At 44.9% G+C, this 24,224-nt stretch overlaps 1 protein-coding gene across 1 annotated transcript in view; it reads left to right on the top strand.

The window, feature by feature from the left end:
• Positions 1-24,224, top strand: part of LOC121282846 (N-acetyl-beta-glucosaminyl-glycoprotein 4-beta-N-acetylgalactosaminyltransferase 1-like) — an 827,662-nt gene that overhangs the window by 458,306 nt on the left and 345,132 nt on the right. The window contains exons 4-5 of the mRNA XM_041196659.1: positions 20,982-21,077; positions 23,944-24,034. Coding sequence (XP_041052593.1) covers positions 20,982-21,077; positions 23,944-24,034 — 187 coding nt within the window. The remainder of the gene's footprint in view (positions 1-20,981; positions 21,078-23,943; positions 24,035-24,224) is intronic.

The following is a 24,224-nucleotide window of genomic DNA, read 5'->3' as shown; positions in this document are numbered from 1 at the left end:
GAGAGGACTGGAACAAGGAATGTTCCACATACCCCATAAAGAGACAGGCATAGCTGGGGCCCATGCGGGTACCCATAGCCACACCTTTTATTTGGAGGAAGTGAGAGGAGTTGAAGGAGAAATTGTTCAGCATCAACTCGCAGACACTTCCTCCTACTTCTCCCTGGACCATGACCCCACCACTGAACATCAAGCCATTGTTTCCAGGACTGTCACTGACCTCATCTCCTCTGGGGATCTCCCTCCCACAGCTTCCAACCTGATAGTCGCCCAACCTCCGACGGCCCGCTTCTATCTCCTACCCAAAATCTACAAACAGAACTGCCCCGGTAGACCGATCGTCTCAGCTTGCTCCTGCCCCACAGAACTCATTTCTCGTTATCTTGATTCCCTTCTCTCTTCCCTTGTCCAGTCCCTTCCCACCTACATCCATGATTCCTCTGACACCTTACGTCACATCAACAATTTCCAGTTCCCTGGCCCCAACCGCTTCCTCTTCACCATGGACGTCCAATCCCTCTACACCTCCATCTTTAAGGCAGAAGTAGTTAGATTCTTGGGCTTGAATTTTCCAGCCCCTCACGCCAGTAGGATCTTACAGTCCCGCCAATGTGAACAGTGATTTCAATGGCTTGCCAGCCCTGCCGCGGAGTTGGAAAATTCTGGCCTTGGTAAGCAAAGGGGTGAAAGGTTATCAGAGATAGGCAGGAGTGTGAAGTTGAGGTTAAAATTAGATCAGCCATGATATTATTGAATGTTGGAGCTGGCTCAAAGGGCTGAGTGGCCGACTTCTGCTTCTAATTCGTATGTATGTATATAAGTGGAAGCAGCTTCTTTATGTCTACCCTTTCAAGTCCCTTCATAATTTTGAAGACATCTATCAGGTCACCTCTCAGACTTGTTTTCTAAAGAGCCCCGACCTATTCAGTGTTTCCTGATAGTAGCATCTTCTCAGCTCTGAACCTTGTCAATCGTTTTTGCACTTGCTCCATTGCTTCTATATTCTCTTTATAATACAGATCCAGAACAGTTCACAGTACTCCAAATGTGGTCTAACCAAGTTTCTCACCTTTTACGGAGCATCTTAAAGGATAAAAAAGAGGTGGAATATTTATGGAGGGAAGTCCAGAGCTTAGGGCCTCAGCATGCAGCTGATAGCATGACTGCTGATGATTAGGTGATGAAAATCGAGGATGTCCAAGAGGCCAGAGTTGGAGAGTTGTAGTGATCTCAAAGGATTGTAGGACCAGACGAGCTTTTAGAAATAGGGAGGGATGAGACCATGAAAGGATTTGGACACAAGACTGAGAATTTTAAATTTGATGTGTTGCTGGACTGGGAAGCAATGTAGGTTGGTGAGCAGAGGGGTGATGGTTGTTTGGGACTTGCTGTGAGTCAGGATATAGGCTGCAGAGTTTTGGATGAGCTGAAGGTTACATAGAGTATAAAGTGGGATGTGACATGTCAATGGATTAGAATGTCTTGGGACCAATGTTTATTCCTTATCTGTGGACATCATGTGCTGAGTACGTTCCTCTAACTACTCCAGGAAGTGAGTACATTACAAACTGCCAGACTGTTATGTTAAGGCTAAAACCTATAGATTCATTCACAAACAAAACAGTGACACAGAAGTAACAACTGTGATTTATTATAGATTTATTAGTGTATGCAAATGTGGTTAACAACTAGGTGCCCTCTGAAATGGCCTAGCAAGCCGCTCAGTTGTATCAAACCACTACAAAGTTAAAAAGGAATGAAACTAGACGGACCACCCAGCATCGACCTAGGCACCAGTTACAACAATGGCACACCCAGTCCTGTTGACCCTGCAAAGCCATCCTTACTAACATCTGGGGGCTTGTGCCAAAATTGGGAGAGCTTGGAATTGGAAGAGCAATTGGAAAATTGCTGTCTCACAGGCTAGTCAAGCCACAGCCTGACAGAGTTATACTCACAGAAGCGTACCTGACCAACAATGTCCCAAACACCACCATCACCATCCCTGGGTATACCCTGAACTATCATCAGAACAGACCCACCAGAGGTGGCAGCACAGTGGTAAATAGTCAGGAAGGAGTTGACCTGGGAGTCCTCGGCATTGTCTCCAGACTCAATGATGTCTCATTGCATCAGGTCGAACATGGGCAAGGAAACCTCCTACAGATGACCACCTTCTGCTCCCCCCTCAGCTGATGAGTCAGTACTCCTCCAATGTTGTGCACGAATTGGGAAAAGCACTGAAGGTGGGTGGGGGACTTCAATGTCCATCACCAAGACTAGCTCAGTAGCACTACTGCTGACCAAGCAGGCTGAGTCCTAAAGGACATAGCTGCTAGACTGGGTATGTTGCAGGTGGTAAAGGAACTAAAAGGATGGAAAATACTACTTGACCTCATCCTCACCAATTTACCTGTCGTAGATGCACCTGTCCATGACAATCTTGGTAGGAGTGACCACTGCACAGTCCTTGTGGAGATGAAATCCAGTCTTCTCATAGAGGATACCCTCCATTGTGTTATGCGTCACTACCACTGTGCTAAGTGGATTAGATTTCGAACAGATTTAGCAATGCAAACCTGTGCATCCATGAGGCACCGTTGGCCAACAGCAGCATCAGAATTATACTCAATCACAATCTGTAACCTCAACCCCAAATCCCCCGCTCTACCACCACCATCAAGCCAGGGAATCAATCCTTGTTCAATGAAGACTGAAGGAAGACATGATAGTTGCAGCACCAGGAATACCTAAAAATGAGATGTCCAGCTGATGAAGCGACAATACAGGATTACCTGCATGCCAATCAGCAGAAGCAGCAAGTGATAGAGCTAAGCGATTCCATAACCAATGAATCAGATCTAAGATCTGCAGTCCTGCCACATCCAACCGTCAATGGTGGTGGACAAATCAGTAACTAACCAGAAGAGGAGGCTCCACAAATATCCCCATCCTCAATGAAGAAGGGGCCAGCACATCAGTGCAAAAGATAAGGCTAAAGCATTTGCAACAATCTTCATCCAGAAGTGCCGAATGAATGATCCATCTCGGCCTCCTCCGGAGGTCCCCAGCATTACACATGCCAGTCTTCAGCCAATTCGATTCACTCCACATGGTATCAAGAAGCAGCTGAAGGCACTGGGATACTGTTGGGTCCTGACAACATTCTGCCTGTAGCACTGAAGATTGTGCTCCAGAATTAGCAATGCCCTTAGTCAAGTTGTTCCAGTACAACTAAAACACTGGCATCTACCTGGCAATGTGGAAAAATATATGTCCTGTCCACAAAAAGCTGGATAAATCCATCCGGCCAATTAGCACCCCATCATCAGCAAAGTGATAGAAGGGGTTGTCGACAATGCTGTCACGCAGCACTTACTCAGCAATAACCTGCTCAATGATACTCAGTTTGGATTCCACCAAGGCCACTCAGCTCCTGACTTCATTACAAAATTGCTGCAAACATGGACAAAAGAGATGAACTCGAGATGTGGTGAGAGTAACTACCCTTGACATCAAAACAGCACTTGACTGAGTGTGGCTTCAAGAAGCCCTAGCAAAGCTGAAGTCCATGAGAATCAAGGGGAAAACTCTTCAGTGGTTGGAATCATATCTAGCACAAAGGAAGATGATTGTGGTTGTTGGAGGCCAATCATCTCAGTCCCAAGACATTGCTGCAGGAGTTTCTCAAGGTGGTGTCCTAAACTCAACCATCTTCAGCTTCTTCATCAATGACCCTTCTCTCCATCATAAGGTCAGGAGTGGGGATGATCACTGGTGATTGCACAGTGTTCAGCACTATTCGTGACTACTCAGATACTGAAATAGGCCATGTCCATATGCAATAAGACCTAGACAACATTCAGGCTTGGACTGATAAGTGACAAGTAACATTTGTGCCACACAAGTACCAGGCAATGACCATCTCCAACAAGAGAGAATCTAACCCCATTTCATCTTGATATACAATAGCATTATCATTGCTAAATCCCCCATTAAAAGCAGCTTATGGCTGGGATTTCTGTGGGAAGCAACTCACCTCCTGACTTCCCAAAGCCTGTTCACCATCTACAAGGCAAAAATCAGGAATGTGTTGGAATACTCTCCACTTGCCTGGATAAGTGCAGCTCCAACAACACTTAAGAAGAAGGTCAACACCATCCAGGACAAAGCATCCTGCTTGATTGGCACCCTATCCAGCAACTTAAACATTTACTATCTCCAACACTGGTGCACAGTAGAAGCAGTGCGTACCATCTACAAAATGCACTGAAGCAACTCATCAAGGCTCCTTCAACAACACCTTCTAAGGAGTCCTTCACTTTCTAGAAGGACAAGGATAGCAGGTACATGGGAGCACCACCACCATCTCTAAGTTCCCCTCCAAGCCACACACCATCCTGGCTTGGAAGTATATCGTCATTCCTTCACTGTTACTGGTTCACAATCCTGGAATTCCCTCCCTAATAGCACTGTGGGCGTTACAACACCACATGGACTGCAGTGGTTCAAGAAGGCAGCTCACCACCACCTTCTCTAGAGCAATTAGAAATGGGCAATAAATGCTGGCTGAGTTAGTGGTGCCCACATCTAATGAAAGAGTAAATAAAAATGTTAAACAAGTAAAAGGCCCAATTAGTTGACCAATAATTGTCAATGATATGGATTCTGAGGGATTATTAAGGGGGGAGGGTGAGACGTGAACTGACAGAGGGATTTAGGGAGGGAATTCCAGAATTAAGATTCCGGTTGCTTAAGATTGAGTTGCCAATGGTGGAGCAAATGGAGCGAGGCTGCATGAGGGGATGGAGTAAGAAGAATGCAAATTTTGGAGGTTGTAGGAGGATGCTGAGATAGATTAAGTAAGTAAGCCATGGAGGTATTTAAAGATGAGGATATTTAACTTGAGGTGTTGAAGGATGGAAGAATGTTAGTCAGTGGTTTTCTAAAAGGTGGTAGTTGAGAGTACATCAAGAAGAGCATTAAAACAATTGGGTTAGATAGAATTGAGTGACAAGAGGTTAAAATATTGCTACGATCCCCATGGAGACTGATAATTTGAAAAAGCGTGAATTTCCCAGGAACCAATGTAAAGAATCGCATAACAGGATTTCACGTTTAAGACTTCTACTTTGACAAACAAACCAAAATCAACTCAACTAAACATGACTTAGTCAGCAACTACAGAAAAAGTAATCCCTATTAACTTCTTAACACAACCAAAAACCCCATACCATGTTTATACATTGCACCACCCTCTCAGCAGAAAAAGGGTGAAATCTTATTGGGGTGTTGAAGGGTCTTGACAGCTAACTGGAGAGCCTGCGAGAGACCTGTGGTGCCTCTTTTCAGGAAGGCCAGTTGAACTACATGCCAATCAGGCAATGGTGAGGCCACTAGTAGGCCTTCCCCTAGAATCAAGACCCCGGGGGCTAAAGTCCCGCCTAGTGAGAGCTGCCAGCCAATCAGAGGTTAGCTGCTTTTTTGCTCCTCCCACCACTGAGGAGGCTGTTGCTGCTGCTGAAAGGTCAGGCACTGGAGTCCCCAGTATCACAGAGGAACCAGGATACAGGTATGTAATGTCGGAGGAGGGGGGTTGTTTTGCAGGGTGGGGGCTGCAAGGAAAGGGATGCAGGGGGTCAGAATCAAGGGTGGTGTGGCTCTCTGACCCCCCCCTCTTCCCAGTGTCCAGTCACTCAATCAGACTGCCTTTAATTGAGGGACCCCCCTCTCTGAGGTGACAAGTATGCCACATGGCAACAGGCCGTATGGCGACTGGCCTGCTTGCAGTTTGTTTAATCTCCTTTTCTACCAACAAATGCTTGATGCGCTTAGCCTTCATGGGTGCAAATGCCAGGCACATTTTCCAAAGGCTTTCAGGGACCGATGGTACCTTAGCAGCAGTAGTATGAGGCCCTTAAGTGGTCATTAAGTGGCCACTTAAGGGCCTCAATTTGCGACAGATGGGAAGGTCAACCATGGGCCTTCATGCCCAGAATTTAATTCTGGTGGAGGCAGAAAGCCAGTAGGTTTCAGACATGCCACCACCCTGCCTAGGTAAATGCCCTTCATACCTCCAAGCTCGCCACCAGCAAGAACAGAAGACTCCACCTGTAGTCTTGTGTATGAAGTCCCAACCTCCTCCTTGCCCCACCAGGGTGAATTTTCCCGTGTCCTTTTAGAACAAAGTCCCCTCACTCAATCTTATGACCATAATAAAATGGAAATGTAGTAGCAAAGCACCCTTTGGTGACTCCACAAGCCCTCTTTCTTCAAACAGGGTATCTGTTCTCAGCAGCACTCTCCTTGGTCTTTCCATCTGCTTGGCATAACCGCACTGTTGTGGGTTGTCTTCCCCAAATTTCTTGGTGTGACTGACTCTGAGAGTCTGAGTCTGAACTTGGCAAGACCAGCTGCCTCCTCCATTGTGTCCAGGTGCTCAAACTTGAACCTTTCTTTTAATAAGTTTTGACTTGAGTTTCTGGCCCCATGGGTTTATCTCCTGGCAGATTTAGCTGTGAGGTCACATCTCCCTCTCCGAACTACTCCATTTTATCTCAATTTAAAGGAGAACACTTAAGTCCAGTGTCTGTAATTCGATATTTTTCAGAAGATTCTTCGGCGGCATTGTAACAATCTGCAATACTGGGATAAGCAGTCTATTTTATAGACTTCTTGATGCAAAATTGGTGCATCATTGATGCTGTTTTTAAATCAACTTTTGACCTAAATTAAACTTTTGAGGCCAGATTTTTGTTTTCAATGCCCAGGTATCTGAAAGAAGCACCTGTGACAAATGCCTGGGCCCCATTCCAACTCACCTTAGGCCTGCTTGGGTCCTGCTCAAATTTGCTTGAACCCCGCTCTGGCCTGCTTGAGCCCTGGTCTGGATGCCTGGGCCCTGCACCCAGACACCTCCGCTCCCTAGGCCTCACTCCCTGGCACATCCGCTCCCTGGGCTGTGCTGCCCAGTACCTCTGCTCCCTGGCACCTCTGATCTACAGGCCCTGCTGACCAGCACCGCCACTCCCTGGATCTCAGTTCCCAGTGCCTCCACTCTCTGGGGCTTGCTCCCTGGCACCTTTGCTCCCTGGGCCCGACTCCAGAACACCTCTGCACTGTTGGATCTGCTCCCTGTCACTTATGCTTCCTGGGCCTCGCTCCCTGGCATCTCTGCTTCATGGGCCTTGCTCCCCAGGCCCCAAACCTAGTTGCTCTTCCAATCACAGATCGTTTTTCTCCCACACTAGGTGAGCCTATCAGCAGCAAACACTGAAGAGAAACAATTGGAGGAGCAGCTCCATGCATAATCTTCTCATTAGAACTTTCCTAAGTGATTGATGTTTTAAAACTGGCCCCGGTGTCTGCATAAAGAGGTTTCATGGGCCGGATGTGGCCCATGGACCATACGTTGGACAAGCTTGGTCTAAGCTCTCTCTACACCCCCCCCCACTTTCCCCCCAGTCTCCTGCCTCTCTCCCCCCTTTCCCCTTCCAGTCACCAAGCATCCTTCCTCCTCCCTCTACCCCCAGGCCTCGGACCCTGCCAAACTCTGAACTCTGCCCCCCCGTGACACTCTCCATCACCCCTCCCGAATATTCACCTTCTTGCTGGCGCCATCACTGCTTCCATGCTGGCACAAAACTGCAACAGGGTCAGCCTCATTGTCACTTCCGGTTCTGGGAGATGTGGGGGCGGGAGGGGAAGGGGTGGGGTGGGACAAGGGTGAAGAAAGAGAAATTGTGGGTAAGAGGGCAGGGGCAGAGCGAGGTGGGGAGGGAAGGAGAGAGGGAGAGGGAGAGCCTGGGGTGTAAGAGATGGGGATGGGGGAGAGAGAGGGGAAGAGAACCACTGTAATTTAAGGGGATGAGTTGGGGGTCAGAGGAAAATTGATCCAGGGAGGGGTGGTGGGGAAAAAACTGCTCTGGGGTGTAGGGGGGATAAACTGCTGCAATCTGGGAGTGATGGGGGCACCCAGGGGTGGGGGTTCAGTGTTATGATGCACGAGCTATACGTTACAAAGATAAACAACAATTAGCTTATCCAAACATGTAAAACAGAGTCTGTTTTTCCCAATTTTAGCTCAATTTTAGGATGTTTGAAGCTATGGAAATTCAGAAGTTAGAGTGTAGACTCTGATCATTTTCAACAAGTTAGGCAAATATATTTGGAAAGGATGGGTTTGGAAACAGGGCGGTATATGACCAGCTACATTGACGAGCAAGCATTAAAGTTTGCAGATGTTAAATAGATACCTCAAAGTTATAGCAATGTTTAGTTACAGAGTGAGGAATCAATGTTAAGGTATGTAAATTATGAAGCAATACACCTATTGGGGTCAAGGTTTTGAATAAATACATCCATGAGTAATAGTGCTGTAAGCTTGTTCATAATCTGTCTATATACTATACATGTATTTAAACATGTTTTTTATGGTCAGTTAAGGTGTGTAAATGCAGATTTAGGAGTTGGGAGGGCATATTAGCCTCTGCAGGTTCTGTGGCACACATGTTGGATGCTTTTCATGTCAAAAGGGAACAAGCTGTATTTTACTCTTGTGAGGAGCGTGTAGAACTGATTGTAGCTTTATAACAAATTTTGGAGCATTATAAAGCCCAGGGGAAAGTCACCTAGGTTTCTTTCATTGATTTTTCCAAGGTTTCAACCTGACTTCTCTGTACAGAGCTAGGAGCATCTACTAATTAGATTGGCTTATGCACAGAATGGCAACTGGAATTTGGTGAGAGTGGTAACGAGTGGTTATAGATGTGTGCTTCATCAAGCTGAAATTTAACACATTTTTCTTACTTTGCTTTAAAACTGCAAGTCAGTGGTAGTGAACAGTTAACAGCCAATCAGCTTTATGTGAATTAAAAGCAGAAAAGGCTGTTGTGGAGGGAGAAACAAATTTAATGTCTCAGGTCAATGACCTTGCACTAGAACAGTTCCGATGATGAAAGGTCATCAATCTGACATGCTGCCTGACCCTGCTGAGCTTTTGCAGTATTTTCTATTTTTATCTCCAATCCATTACTTGAGGTAGGCAGGTCTGCAGTACAATGTAGGTGACTAATCAACCTGTTAGGCCTGCAGATAGACGTTGGAGGGATGACTATGGTTCTGGGGCTCCAGAAAACCAGTGTCCTAACATGTGGTGTAGTCATGGTTAGAGAAGCATTGTGAATCTTACCAATACAAACATTCCTTCCAGGTGAAACAGCAATTTATGTGTACTTATTTCAATTTTGTATACTCTATTTGCTGCTCCCTAGTACATTTCTTTGTTTGCTTAATACAAACTTACCAATTTCACACAAGACTGGTAAACTAAACATAGGTTTAGTTTATTTGAAGATGTAGTACAGGATCGCACGCAGACAGATTTACTATAAAGATTCAACAACTATTGTTAACAGGAAAGTATGGCTGCAGTTCCTTCATATCACATGCTGCTAGCTCTAATGAACAGTGTCTGCTGGTCACCTGGTTCACATCCTGGCTACTTATTTATTAGCATATTCTGTCTTAAAGCACTATCAAAACATCCCCCTTTTTTCCAGGATAACATTACATACATTAAAAATCAAAAAAAATGTTAGGGTAATTGCAAAAACTATTTGCATGAAAAGTAAATTTCTGCTCAAGAGTTTAAGGATTTACGAATTTAAGAGTTTAAAAGTCTGTATGAAGTAAAGGTGGTTTAACAATCCTCCCGGATCTCATAATGGTGTGACCTTCCTGAGATCGAGGGCGGACTTTTCCCCCGCGCGCGCGCTCCATGATGAGCTTAATGGCAGGTGGGAGGGACAATGCAGCAGGAGCTGAAAAATCAGCATCCCACTGGTGTAAACTGACTGTGGGATCTTGCACTCCTGCCCTGCATGGCAGGTTGCAGATCCGGCCAAAGGCCAGCATGAAACCAATTTGCATCCCGCTAATGGGATGCAGATGAAGGCGCAAACAGAAACGCCCCTCACCCTTTTCTCCCCCCACCTGATCGTCCGCACCGCCAGTGGGAAATCTTACTGGTCCAGAACACATCTGGACCACTGAGACGTGGAGATTTCGGGACTTACCTGAAGAAGATCTGGGGGAGCTCGTGAGGATCCAAAGAAAAGATGGAAGTCTCCAGCAACCGGACCACCACGTGTGCAGTGGGTGGGTGGACCCTCAACCACGTGGGTCTTCTCTGCACAGCAGCATCCAGGAGGTGGTTGTTCCCAGTGTAGCAACTTCTCCTGGGGTTCAGATCTTCAAGTTGCAGATGGAAGGCTGCAGGAGGTACTGGTGGGTGGGGTGGGGGTGGACATGGAATAGCCTTGGAGCAGAGGAGTGAAGAGGTGGGGCAGATGTGGAAGCCTAGAGGCAGGCAGGGAGGTTAGGAATGGTGGGGGAAAGAGAGAGATTCTGTGGCACTAGTGGAATGGGTGAACTAGTATGGAGTGGGAGGGTGGGAAGGCCCGTGCTAGAGTAAGGGTGGGGGGGTGGTTGTGCAGATGTGAAGGGGTGTGAGGGTTTGTGCAGGTGTGAAGGGTCATGGGAGGGAGTTATGCAGGGATTGAAAGACATGGGGGCAGTGTTGAAGTATAGATAGGCATGTGGAGGGTATTGAGATGTGGGCAGGAATGGTGGGGGGGAGGTGATATTGAGATGTTGGAAGGGCATGGGGGGATGGTGAAGAGGGGAAAGGGGTTCAGAGGCAGGGGTCTGTAGAGTCAATGGGAGAGTCCTTGGGGGCACACTCAGGGTACAAGTGGTAGGACGGGATGGTGATGGATAAAGGGGGCAGTGGGAGCTGGTAGGGTAGGAGGGTGAGGATATGGCAATGGCCAGTGAAGGGGCGCTGAGGGCTGTTGGAGGGGTTGCGGAAGGTGATGCGGACTGTGGGGGTCGGCAAGGTGAGGGCCATCATGTCTATCGTAATGGGGCTGGGCTGTTTCAGAAGGTAGGGTTCTTCTACATTGACCTGCACATTGACTTGGAAGGTGATGGGGAGGATTGAAGGGTGACCGTTTTGCGGTGGGGGGGTTAAATGTAACACCCAGGGGTCAATGGTTATGTGGGGGAGGATGTGGGTGACATGGGGAGGGGAAAAGGTATTAGATTCAACTTCAAACATTACTCACATCATGGCTGCTTGCAACTATGCAGAGCTTTGTGGTGAAGATCTTGAGATTTTGGATGGGAAAAAGGTCATCAGGGGTGGTTGGAGTTGCAGGTCAACTCAACTGGACAACTGAAGTGGAACCCCAGCCTGTAGTACTTGCAATGCTAGGGTCTTGGGAAAGATCAGAGAGTGAAGGGAAAGGCTCAGAGTGTGTGGGAGACTTCTTGCACATGGCCTGCAAGGGCCCTGGCAAATACCTTTGCTTCCCTGCACATGCCTGATTTCAGGGTACATGGGAATGTCCCTCAGAAGATTATTGGGGGATAGATAGCGTGCACACAGTCTTAAGGACTATCACAAATAAACCACGTCAGACATGATTAAAGTGCAAGCGAATTATACTTACAAAAGTGTGATAATGTAACAATCATAGTGCACACATGCAACCACTTGCAACCAGAACTTCATAATTTTTCTTTCCCTAACACTTCTTCTAAGTGTTGCCCCGACATCGCAGCAGGGATATAGGTAGCCTGCTGACCAGTTTGCCCTGTTGCCTTTGATGACCTTGGTGGTTGTCCTCTGGAGACCCGAGGCCTGAAGGGTCCTGGATTACTTTGGCTGTCCTGCTGCGAGGAAGCTGTTCCCTCTGTGGCCACAGAGGATGAGGCTGAAGGGGGTCACAGGGAAGGCAGATTCAGAAGGGCGGAAACCCTCAGAGTCCTGGATGGAGGTCCGAGTTGTGTCCAACAGCAGCTTCTCCTCCCTTTAGATGCCCGAGGGCCACTGTCTGCCTCCTTGATGGGAAGGGACAATTGGAGGGAGGTCGAGGTGCCAGGCCCCCCTCTCACATAGCCATGCAAAAGCTTACCCATGGCTACAGTGTAGGTCTGCGCGCATATCTGGCAGAATCCACTGGATCAGGTTCTTCATGGGAGTTTGCCACCCTCCCCATGGAGACCTCTATGCGTGCACAGGTTCACCACACTTCATCAGCCAGCAGGTGGACAGACTCCTCCACCCCATGTGCCGCTCTGTTGAGGGCCTCCAACATTTCTGTCTGATTTTCCCTCATTTATTGTTGCTCCTCCAGCATCTCTTGGGAGGCCGATTCTAGAGGCCCATTATTGGGTGCAGACCTTGCAGATGCCTCTTCCCCAGCAGTCCTTCAAGTGCTGGTGAGCTTAGCTGACCCTGCCTGCCCCTGCTGTGGGCACGTGTATGTGCAGCGACTACCAGAATATGAGACCCTTCCTAAACTAGATCTAGTATCCACCGAGGTGTGTGACTCTGGGCTGGTGGAGAGTGCAGGTGACTGCTGTGATGCCTCTACAGATGGACTTTCTTCCTCCACGATGTCCTTACTCCTCCATGGGCTTGTCCGAGTGCTTGGCAGGGCTTTGTTACTTTTTGCCTTGCCCTCTTCCTGATGGCATCTGTGAGTGAGAAAGTAGAGAGTGAGTGACTGCATGCCCTGCCTCCAACATGGAGGAATGCTTCGCCCATAGCTTTCTATGACATGCATGGATCCTTACTGGGTGGTGGCCGCAGGCCAATTTCTGCATCTCCATTGGATCTGTCCCGCTCCACCCCTACCGGCTGGGCTGCCCGCTCTTCAAAGTCAGTCAGTTCTTTTAAGCATGGCTGGCCCCCTCCCAAGTTGTCTATTATGTCATAACTTCTTCTGCGCAAAGAGAGAAGATGGGGTTGGGTTTTATGTATCTATCCCATGCTTCCAGTCTTACAAATAACCTATTGGATTGTGTGCCATGTGATTGATGCACTGCAGGTTGTCCACAAGGATTCTGGGCCACCAGAGTGGTGAGCACATGCAGATAGAAGGATAAGGCTCAGAAAGGCATTAGCAGAGCTTGCTGGTGCCCTCAACACCTGAGACCCTGCCCCCTACTCCCCATCTCAAAAACAGCATGTGGACTCTCTGTGTAGAACAGTGAGGGACCTACAATGGCCTCTCCACCTGCAGCATAGATGGACTGTAGTGAGGCTATGAAGCATCACTTTATCATGTTGCCACTGAAGCCCATGTCCCCTGTACTATTCAATGAGGTGTGTGAGAGCAGTGGAGGGTTCACTTACTCTGGTGGCGTGGGTGAGGTCATTCATCCTTTTGTGGCATTGCAGGGCAGTCTTCTGCTGGAGGCCCTGGGCACTGACTGCCCTGGAGACTTGCCCCCATGCAGGGTTGGTCTCCCTGCTCAGCCTCCTCCTCCCGCGCTGTAGAAAGAGGTCGTCCCTCCTGGCTTCCACTTTGTCGAGGAGAACGCCCAGGGAGGCGTTGCTGAATTTGGGCACCGGAGTTCCCTGTCCTCTTCGGACCATCTCCTCCTCAACGTTATGTAGGTTGCTGTCTGGGCCCCTTTGAAATATGGCACTCGGATATGGCAGCAGGGCACGCATCATCCAGCCCGGCCCACTGCAAGGTATATCGGGAAATCCACAACTGCATAATTAATAAGGCCAGGGTTGCAAGATATTGTGTGAATTTCCAGCAGCTTCTGTGGTGGGAAGCACTCCTAATCCTCACCCCACCACGGTACTTAGTCCCGGAAGGGAAAATTCCGCCACCAGATTTATCACTTTGGTGTTCTTGACTTGTATGTGTATTGGTATTTTGTGTGTTGTCGGAGTGCTGATAGCTTTTGTGGAGGTCTTCCACAATTTCACTCTCCGAGTCCATCTTTGTGCGTGTTCTAGACACAGTTGGCCTGTGAGGCATTATACAATTATCTTAGCTGGGTTCTGTTCCTTCTTAACATCGCTCCATTCGGTGTTGTGATTTCATAGTATCCAGGCTCATTGCACACTCTGAATACTTCAATGGGTAACCAAGTTCCCTGGGTAGGATGTATGACTCAAACCTTTTCTCCTGCAAATGAAGCAGTTCTGCATGTTGGTCGTGTATCATCTTTATCCTCCCTTGTTTTCCAAGAAGTTACTCCTGTATTTTTGAGAAATGGGACAGTTGATGACTTGGTAAGCTTGTCCTAATCTACCTTCCCAATATGATTTCCACTGGTGACGGTAAGCCCATGTCTAAAGGTGTCGTTCCAAAATGTAACATGACGATACAGAGATCTTGATTTGTCTCCCTGCACTTTATGATTAATGACTTAACAGTGCGAACCATTTGATTGGTGAGATTGTTGGACCTGAGATAGTGTGACGAGGCTGTAACATAGTTTATGCCCCATGTAGCACACATGTCCCTAAAAGGTCTTTCAGTGTACTCTGGCCCAATGTCTGATCTCACCTCTTCAGTTGTGCCGATTAAGCTGAAAATTGAATTCATTGTGTCTACCACGGACAAACTTGAGGTATCCTTCAATTGTGTGATGATTGGAAATTTGGAAAACTGGCCAGTGACTAGGAGAAAGTTGTCACCCTGGATAATGAATAAAGCTGTTGCAATTTTGGACTAAGGGTATGATGGAACTTCATGCAGGCATAAAGGTTCTTTGCGTTGATGTGGCTGGTGTCTCTGGCATGCTTTGCACATCCTCCCTGCCTTCTCAATATCATTGTTGATCCCTGGTCAATACACAGTATACCTTTGCCAGGTGCCTCGTTTGCTCTGTTCCCTTATGTCCTTGCTGTAACTGTGACAATATGCCCTGGTGAAGAGCTTCAGGTACAAGCACTTGTTTTCCGTTGAAAATCAGGTCTTTTGAAATATCTAGTTCATCTCTGTATGGCCAAAAACATCTGAGTGTCTGGCACTTCTTGCATCATATCAAGCCAACCTGATAATGCCTATGGTCTGGATCATTTGCTGTTTTCTCCTGAAGTTGGTTGCGCCTGTTGTCAGGAAGAGACATTAATGCATATAATGTTATTGGAAATTATTTTTTTAAAATAGAGGTTTAGTCAGTGTGTGTGTTAATTGGATTAAAGCCAGCTGGTCTGGATGCTTTGATGTATCGTAGTTTTGAGATATAAACAGAGGTAGAGGGTACATTTGCATTTTGTTAAATAGAGCATTCAAGAGTGGAAGTGAAATTTTGCAACTAGCTAGGAGACACCAAGCAATGTTTATATTACTAATAAAATTGGTACTATGAAAGGGGTTCAAAGGGCCTGGTGATACAATGAGAATTTACATTCAAAAGAAAGGCTGGGTATGACAAAGGAGTTTGTGTTTGCAGTCAGAGGTATGTAAGATCTAAGCCTGTAAGCCAAAACTGTCTGCAAAGGAACCAAATTGAAAGGTCCTCTATTTTGAATTCATAAGGTAAAAATGCTTTGCCTGGTGTCTAGCTAAGTCTACTGGTTATTGTTGCCTTTGTGGAGATTAATTTGGAAATTCATTAAAAGTTATGATAGTAGTAATTTGTAGCCATTTGTATGTGTTTAATTTGTAGTAACTTAATAAATGTTTCATTTAGTTTGATATAAAAACGTCTCGAGAACTGGTGGTCTTATTCCTGAATTTAAAGCTGCAACTCAAAACATACCAGCTGAAAATATAGGTTATGACAGTTGTTTAAAGTTTCCCTCTGGGATTTTAAATAACACAGTTTATAAACTGCTGTGTCATAACACTTGTGTTGACCAAAATTCATCAGATCAACTTTGAGCTTCTACTTTGAGGCCTTTGCTGTCTTGTAGGTCTAGCGAGACATCTGCAGTTTTTTTTGGATCAGGTAACCTGCTCAATGTATCTGAAGTAACTATTTTACTACCAGGTTTGTAACACATTTCACAGTCTTAGGCCTGTATTTTTATTAGAAGTCACTGTAGTCTGGGTGGCACAATTGTCAGTGGCTTGCGCCAAATCATTTCCTATGGTTTGTGGTCAATTTCCACAATGAATTGTGTAGCTAATAGGTACATGTGGAACCTTGTGATACTGAATCATAGCGAATGTCTCACTGTCTATGTTTGAATAATTGGATTACACTGGAATTTTGGAACAAAGATCCGTTTAACTCGGCTTTGAATATATTCAATGACTCCACTGCTCGCCGGGGCAGAGAATTCCAAAGACTAATGACAGTCTGAGAAGAAATTTCTCCTCATCTCAGTCTTAAATGGGAGACCCCTTATTTTCAAACCGTGCTGCCTATATCCAGATTCCCCCACAAGAGAAATCATAGACTCAGCAGCTACTCTTTCAAAGCCCCTCAGAATGTTATATGTTTCAATAAGCTCACCTCTCATTCTTCTAAACTCCAATGAGTGTAGGCTCAACCTGCTTAACCTTTTTTCATAACAAACCATTCATCTCGGGAATCAACCTAGTGCACCTTCTCTGAACTGCTTTTGATGTAAGTCCACCCTATTCTGAAGAAAGCTCATTGACCTGAAAAATTAACTCTGTTTCTCTCTCCCCTGATGCTGCCAGATCTGCTGAGTATTTCTAGAATTTTCTATTTTTATTATTAAATTTTACCAATGTTCAGCTGTTTTGTGCTGGCAGACTGCACTGTTTTATCTAGTTAATTCCGGTGTTATTCTTTGAACACTTGTTGGTTCCTAAGCCTTGCATCTGCCAACCTATGTTCTCTGGTCTCAGCTCAGTTGGATGTGTTCCTACAGGGAGAAAGTGCGCTTCATATCAGGCAAATAGAAATTATTCCTGCGTTGGTTGCTTTGGAGAATCTGATGGTGCGGTTCTGTTCATGTCAGGTATCTGGCTGACCAATAAAAGATGGTGTAGGTTAACTAGATGTTTCCATACATTATGTCTTGTGCGAAGAAAGTGTTAGATTTTGTAGACCCCACTGAAATAACTTCACGAGTCATGGTCATATTTTAAGTTGCAGTCATGTACTATTTCAAAGATAAACTTCAATCATCACCAGAAGAAAACTTATGTATGTCTAATATAAAATCTGAGAGCCACCCCTTGCTGGCTCATGTAAATAAAACTGCACAGCTCTGCTTTGGCTTCTTGCTTTAATTAGCTCTCGGTCTGTGTTCAAGCATAATAGCCACTGAATTGTCGGTTGGAGCTTTAGCAGTAATTACCCCACTCTGTGCAACACTCTGCTGTGCTTGTGCTTCTACTGTTGCCTTCAAATTATCGGGCACGTGTTCTGGAGCTTCTATTTGAGACTTTCACCTTCTGTAATGCTTTGTAATTCATTAGCTAGCCCCTTGCCCAGTGGTGAGCTGAATGCTTCCTAATGTAGGCCATTGTTCATCCACCCCTCTTTAATGCATGTTGCTATTCTGCTGCTACTTCAGGTGGCATATGGTAGCTCAGTTCTATACTGATTTTATTTTTCTTGCTTTTGGCCTGACGTTTTAGTAGCTGTTTAAAATATGTCTGACTGAAACTTTCAGGAATCTGCACTAACCGCTGCAGTGCTTATGAACCAAAATTGTACAGTTACAGTTAGTAGCTTGTACCTCAAATGGAAAGAAAAAGTATGCATCTATATGCACCATTCAATATTGATATTCTAAAGCTTCCCACAGCTAATTAAATACTTTGGAGGTGCAGTCACTGTAATTTATCAAAATGTGGCAGCCAATTTGCACATACCAATGTCCCACAAACAGCAATGCGATATATGCCTAGGTAATTTGTTTTTCTCAGTGACTTTGGCAGGGGGATAAATATTGGCCAGGTCACTGGGGAGAATTCCACTGCTCTTCCTTGAATAGTGCTGTGGGATCTTTTGCATCTACCTGGGAGGGCAGAAGGGACCTTGGTTTAATGTTTCACCTGAAATCCCTGACAGTACAGTACTCCCTCAGTACTGTACTGGAGTGTTAGCGTAGATTGTGTGTTCAAGTGCTAAAGTGGAATCCATAACCTTCTGACTCAGAGGCAAGAGTGCTACCACTGAGCCAAGGATAACAGTTTTCTTTAGTCCTGTACTTTCCTTTTAAGCAATTTACAGACCTTCAACTCAAGAATGAATAATTGAGGGGACATTCGTGTGCTAATTTGTAGTGCTGCCAAATAGGGAGCAGACGTACACAGGGCTGTGTTCCCAATCTTGTCAGCATTAAATAAAAGTTACAAAGGGGACATTGTTAGTTGATTCACACCAGGTCACTTATGCATGTCACTTAATAGCCATTACAGGTTGGAATTGGTGTAGTTTTTGGGAAGAAGGTTACATGACTGACCTTCTGACCTGACAAATGATACAGTAAATTTTGATTTTGTGCAATTGTGTAAACTGGGTGACAGTAAATCCTTCGCCCATTTTACACTTCATCCTATCATTATTTTCAGTGAAGTTGGTGGGAATAAAAATCAGGAGATGTAAAATACGTTGTGGATTCCCCATTACTCATTTTATACTGTCACACAAGATCAGAATTTACAGCAATATGTTTTAAAAAGAACAAGAGAAAATAAGAATCATTTATATTTTGGTATGCCTTTGTGAAGCATTTGGTGATTTCTTTTCTGCGTTAATGGCATAACGCAACTCGAAGTTGATGTTTTTCTCAGTAAATTCTTCTCAGAGAATACCCTGAAAATCAAGTGCTGATCATTGTTTAATCATTTGCTTTAAAAGAAAAGCTTCAATAAAGCATAATTAACATTTAAGGCAATAGAAGCTCAGCAACATCAATTCGAATTGCAACAAGCCAAGATGCTCCAAATGGTTAAGCAACTCAGCAGAGAGCTACGCAGGTCTGATACAAACTACTGTATGATGGATCAACACAGGGGAAGTAACGCTGACTTCCAATTTAGTCTGCTACTTTGGGTGTTCAACAGCACACTGCACCCAGCTCTTTTTTGTTTGACACATTAGTTGTAGGAGTGCTGTAAACACTTTGTAAACAATTCCAGCCACTGATTGAACGTATGGTGTACGTTTAACATAACTGTGAGGTAACATTGAATTCGGCATTTTTGAAATGCACTGCACTCCTGCATCAAATTTTTTATTATGTCTGCAGATTGATAAGTGCAAACTTGAAAACAAATTAAAACTATATTTCAAAGTAAGTGAAAAATAAACTATCTGATTGTCCAGCTAGGATCACCTTACTTGCTGCAGGGTATCCTGAGGCTGAGTGTGAAGAATCTCAACCCCTAGTTCATAGGTCCAGGTCTATCCATTCTGGTCTGCTCAATGAGCCAAGCTGACTGGACTGGCTCTGGAATACTATGGACCAATCTGACTTAAATAAAAGACTGCCAAGTCTGCTGCAGAGCAGATTTCCACACTTCCATTGCCAGACGTGTGACCTTGGGACCAGTTTGACTCCAAAAAGATTCCCCTACCTCTCCTCAAGGAGAATAGTTATCAAGGATGTTTTTTTTTCAAACACCGTATTATTCAATAGAAAGAGCAGCAAATTGCAGCTGATTTTGGATGGCACTTATATTGCCTACATGACTTTCCTGAATGTAATAGCAATGTCAGTGCTTTTATCACTTTTCCAGACAAGTCAAACATTTCTTTTGAGCCTGGTGGTCTTTGATGACAATTCTTCTAATTTATTGCTCTTACTGCTTCAAACAGGGTGCATTTTAGCAGTTTTTTGACAGAAGTATCTGAGTGCATTGTTAGCTTGTCAGTATTTCAACCAAGCAGCCAGTTAGTTAAGAGTGGGCCTAGGGTGACACTTTTTCATTCTGGGTGACCCTGGTGTAGAAATGACAAGATTGAGTCCTCTAGTTTGGGGGCCTCTTTTCCTTACAGTGGGCTGGTTTATCAGAATTGCCATCTGTTTCTCTATTATACCAGTGACAAGTTTAACTTTTCCCTGCAATAAATTAATTTGTATGAGCAGTGATTCATTTCACCCTCCCCAACTTCTACCATACATCTAACCTGAGGGGAAACATAGTAGGTAACCTCATACCCAGTTCTGGGGGTTTATAAGTAGTATAAAGTTATTTCTCACTGAGTATTACTGTCCAACATTTCTACAAGTGGCAGTCTTTGCCTTGTCTATCCACTTCTTGATATCAGATGGGGTGAATTGAAGTGACTAAGCAGAGCCATCAGCCATTATCTATTAACAAGCTTGTGCTTTAACCAAGATAGAAAAAACATTGCCAGCTACCCTGGAGCTAACTTGCTTTCCAGCTTAGTTGAGGAACTGAAAAGCAAAGCAACATTCTTGCATTTCTCCTCCCATCTTAGCCCATCACTGGACATTTCTTAATTAATTCTAAGCTACATCAGAAGTGACCTTTTTGGTCGTGAATTAATGAAAGAAACAGCATTCTTTTAATCTTTTGTTGAGAAGAATGTTGTCCTTGGGTTTTGTTCTTACTGGAGGTAGTGCCTGTATTGTTCTACTTGGTAGCATGGTGCCACAGCACTCCATTTTGAAGTTCTTCCCAATTTTCCATCCAAATATTCAATGATACAGTGGGCTGTCTGTGTGGAGGCAGGGTTAAAAAAGTGAAACCACTTTGAGGTTCTTTTAGTGCAGTGTTTTCTAGGTTACTAAGTTTTTGAGTTCCATGACTTCTGAACTATTTGCTGCTTCTCATGACTGGAATACAGAAGATAGAAACTTGCAACAGCAGCATTGTTTCTGTGTCAATAATACAATGCCATTCTACAAGGATATAGCAGTTTGAGCTTTTCCATGTGAATACTCAAACTTATGTACATTTGCACTAGTCATGATGTGAAAAGAGTCCATGTGCCATGGATCAATGTGGATGCACGGACACATAGTAAATGGGCATTTGTCGCACAGAGGACAAACAGGTTAGGCACAAGCACTGTTCCCTTTAAGACGTGGGATCACATTGTGTAGTAGAAATGGGCTACGCGCAGCAAAGGCAGATTAGAGGGAACATTGCTATGGATACTTAAATGTTCCCTGATTCCATAAGGAATTGTACTATTGTGTTACATGTACATTTAATCAAGACTGGGATATTATGATAAGTTTTTGCTTTCTTTTCATTTTTCAGTACAAAGGCAAAGTAAACCTTCATGTTTTTGAGGATTGGTGTGGCTCTTCAATTTATCAACTTCAGAAGAATATTCATTTTCCACTTTACCCTCACGTAAGTAAAACTGCAGCTTTAGTCCTTCACTCTTCTCTGCTTTCAAAGCAGGAAACTTGAAAGATAATGACATAAGGATGTATCGCTAAAATTCTCCAAATGACTTTTGCTGCATTCTTTCCCCTATGCCATGTTATTTTTGTCCTCTTGTAAGGTCTCCTGCACTGTGAACAATTCCCCATTCGTCAAGGGAAGATGACAACTTGCTGATAAGTCTCTGTCGGTACTGCTATTTGAAACTGATACCAGGAGGTGTATGGGATTAGCACTGGGTCACTTGCTCTCATGTTTTCCCCTCCATGTCATGGAGAAAACACTTTTCTCTTCATGTTCCACTGATGGTGGGTGTTACTTGTGACAGTTCACCTTTGAGTCAAGAAAACCACCCCAGAGCATAGGATCTAGGCTGATGTTCCTGTGTAGTACTAGGAGAATGCTGCACTGTCAGAGGCATTGACTTTTGGAAGAGATGGTAAATAGAACCACAGTTTACCCTCTGAGGTAGATTTAAAAAATCCCAAGACACTAGTTTGGAGAAAAACAAATGAGTCAACATTTATCCCTCAGCCAACAGTGCTAAAAGAATATATATATTTTTTTAACTCATTGCTGTTTGTGAGAATTTAAAAAGGTTTGAGCAGTATTCAGTAGGAATAAGTAGATAGTTCTTTTGGAGAGCCAGGCCACATGGCCTCCTCATCTGTTGTTTATTCCTACTTTTCTATGAGTTGGATTTTATGGGAATTTAATGCTGGGGGTAGCATGAATTGACTTAAGGTGAGACTTTTGCCCCTCTCTCGGGAGGAAGTCCTGCCTTAGAGAATTGCCAGCCATCCAGTTTGTCAGCAACTCTGTAGTTGCAGCAGCACCATCAGGAGTGGTTGCCACTGCTGGGACTATAAGCAATCCCACCATGCTGAGGAGTCCAGGTAAATCTGGAATCAGCGGTCTTGCTGAGGCCTGCCAACCTAGCCTCGGTGAGGGGGGGCCCAGGTTCAAGAGGTAAGTGCGCGGGAGGCGAGGAAACATAGAAACTGGGAGTAGGCCTTTCGGCCTTCAAGTCTGCTCAGCCATTCAGTCTGATCATGGCTGATCTTTTATCTCAACGCCATATTCCCACTTTCTCTCCAAACCCCTTGATGCCCCTAATATCCAAAAAATTATCAATTTCTTTCTTGAATATACTCAATCTCCCAGCATCCACAGCCTTCTGTGGTAGAGAATTCCACAGATTGATCACCCTTTGAGTGAAGAAATCTTCCCTCATCTCAGTCCTAAATGGCCTTCCCCATATCCTGAGGCTGTGGCCCCTGGTTCTAGACTCACCAACCTCTGCATCTAATCTGTCTAGCCCTGTTAGAATTTTATACATTTCAATCAAATCCCCTCTCATTCTTCTAAACTCTAGTGAATACCGGCCCAGTCAAACCAATCTCCCCTGATACGACATTCCTGCCATCCCTGTTATCAGCATAGTGAACATTCACTGCAATCCCTTTATCGCAAGTATATCATTTCTTAGGTAGGGAGAACAAAACTGCAAGCAATACTCCAGGTGTGGTCTCACCAAGGCCCTGTATAACTACAGTAAGACTTCCCTACTTCTGAACTCAAATCCTCTTGCAATGAAGGCCAACATATCATTTGCCTTCCTAATTGCTTGCTGCACCTGCCTATTTACTTTCATTTATTCCCACTCTCTGTTTCCGGTCTGTCAACCAATTCTCAAACCATGCCCACTAGCCTCTCATGTGGGACCTTATCAAAAGCCTTCTGGAAATCCAAATACACCAAGGTTAAAGGGGGGAGGGGGGGATGACCTTGAGGGCGGTGCCTCTGATGAGTCTAGGAAGCCCCTGAAGGAGTTCCCCCCCCCCCCCACCCCCCACCCGTCCCCGACTTTCCTGACACCAGCCCAGTAGGTACAGCATGGCGTGGGCTTCCTCCCACCGCCTGTAAAATATGTGCAGCTGTGGGATGACCATTAATTGGCTGGCGGGCCCCAAGGGAGGGTGGTCCACCAACACCTCCCCCAGCCCCTTTAAAATGTCAGACAGGTCTGGGGCAGGCGGGTAGACAGCGGAAAGGCATCCCGCTGGATTTTAACATGACTCCTTCAAACCCACTGGCAGGCGAGCATAGAATCCAGCCATATGACTTTTGTTAGTTCATTGTTAGTAATATTTCAGTTAAAATATACTTCATATATTAATGTGTTATAACACAAAATATAATGAGCTCCATTAGGAAATAAGGTGGTATAATTGGTTGTTGTTACACTTTTTCTACTTCTGGAATCTGGATTGAGGAAGGGGACGATATGGGTGGCTCTGCTTATCGAAGTGGTTTGTGTGTGGGAGCCCCAGCACAGTTGCTAGTCTTACCACAAAGCACCCAGCATTTGGAAGAATTGACACAAAACTCATAACCACACACGAAGAGCCTCCAAGAACGGCTGGAGGCGAAGCAGCTGCAGTTTTTGAGAGGTTGCAGTTCGGACTACAATTTACTGCAATTGAATAGGAGATCATTCCCATAAAGCCAGCTCCTTCCACCTGATTAGTGACCTGCACAGAAAGACCCTTGCTCTTGAAATATCACAAGAATGGGCAAATTCATTGTGGGCCACATATCCCAGATTATGATGTAAGAACAGAATGCTGGAAACATTTCAAAGGGTAATTGTTATCAATCCAAATGGTAAGTGTTTCTCTCTCCATGGGTGATACCTGACCTACTGAGTATTTCCAGCATTTCCTGTTTTCATTTCAGATTTTCAGCATCTGCAGTATTTTGTGACCAATGTGTAAGCCTCTAACAACCAGTGGGTAAATATTAGAAATGAAAAGTTATCTTTTTGTTTCAGACACGTACCTCAGTGAACAAGATTGCTGTTTCTCCAAAATGGAAGAATTATGGGCTTCGGCTATTCGGCTACATACACCCCTACAAAGATGGTAAGGATGGAGGGAGATGGAGATTCTAGTAGTGTATCCAGTAGGCTGAAGTAGATGCATTCATTTATTCCTCTTTGTTGCTGCTCATTGATATTGTAATTCTATCATCAACGATCTAATAAAAGCAAAAGCATAGTGAAATTAAACATCTGATAGTTTAACAGGGTCATATAGGCTGGGATTTTCAAAT

The sequence above is a fragment of the Carcharodon carcharias genome, chromosome 10 (assembly GCF_017639515.1).
Source record: "Carcharodon carcharias isolate sCarCar2 chromosome 10, sCarCar2.pri, whole genome shotgun sequence".
Lineage (NCBI taxonomy): Eukaryota > Metazoa > Chordata > Chondrichthyes > Lamniformes > Lamnidae > Carcharodon > Carcharodon carcharias.
This window is presented reverse-complemented; position numbering and strand designations above follow the sequence as displayed.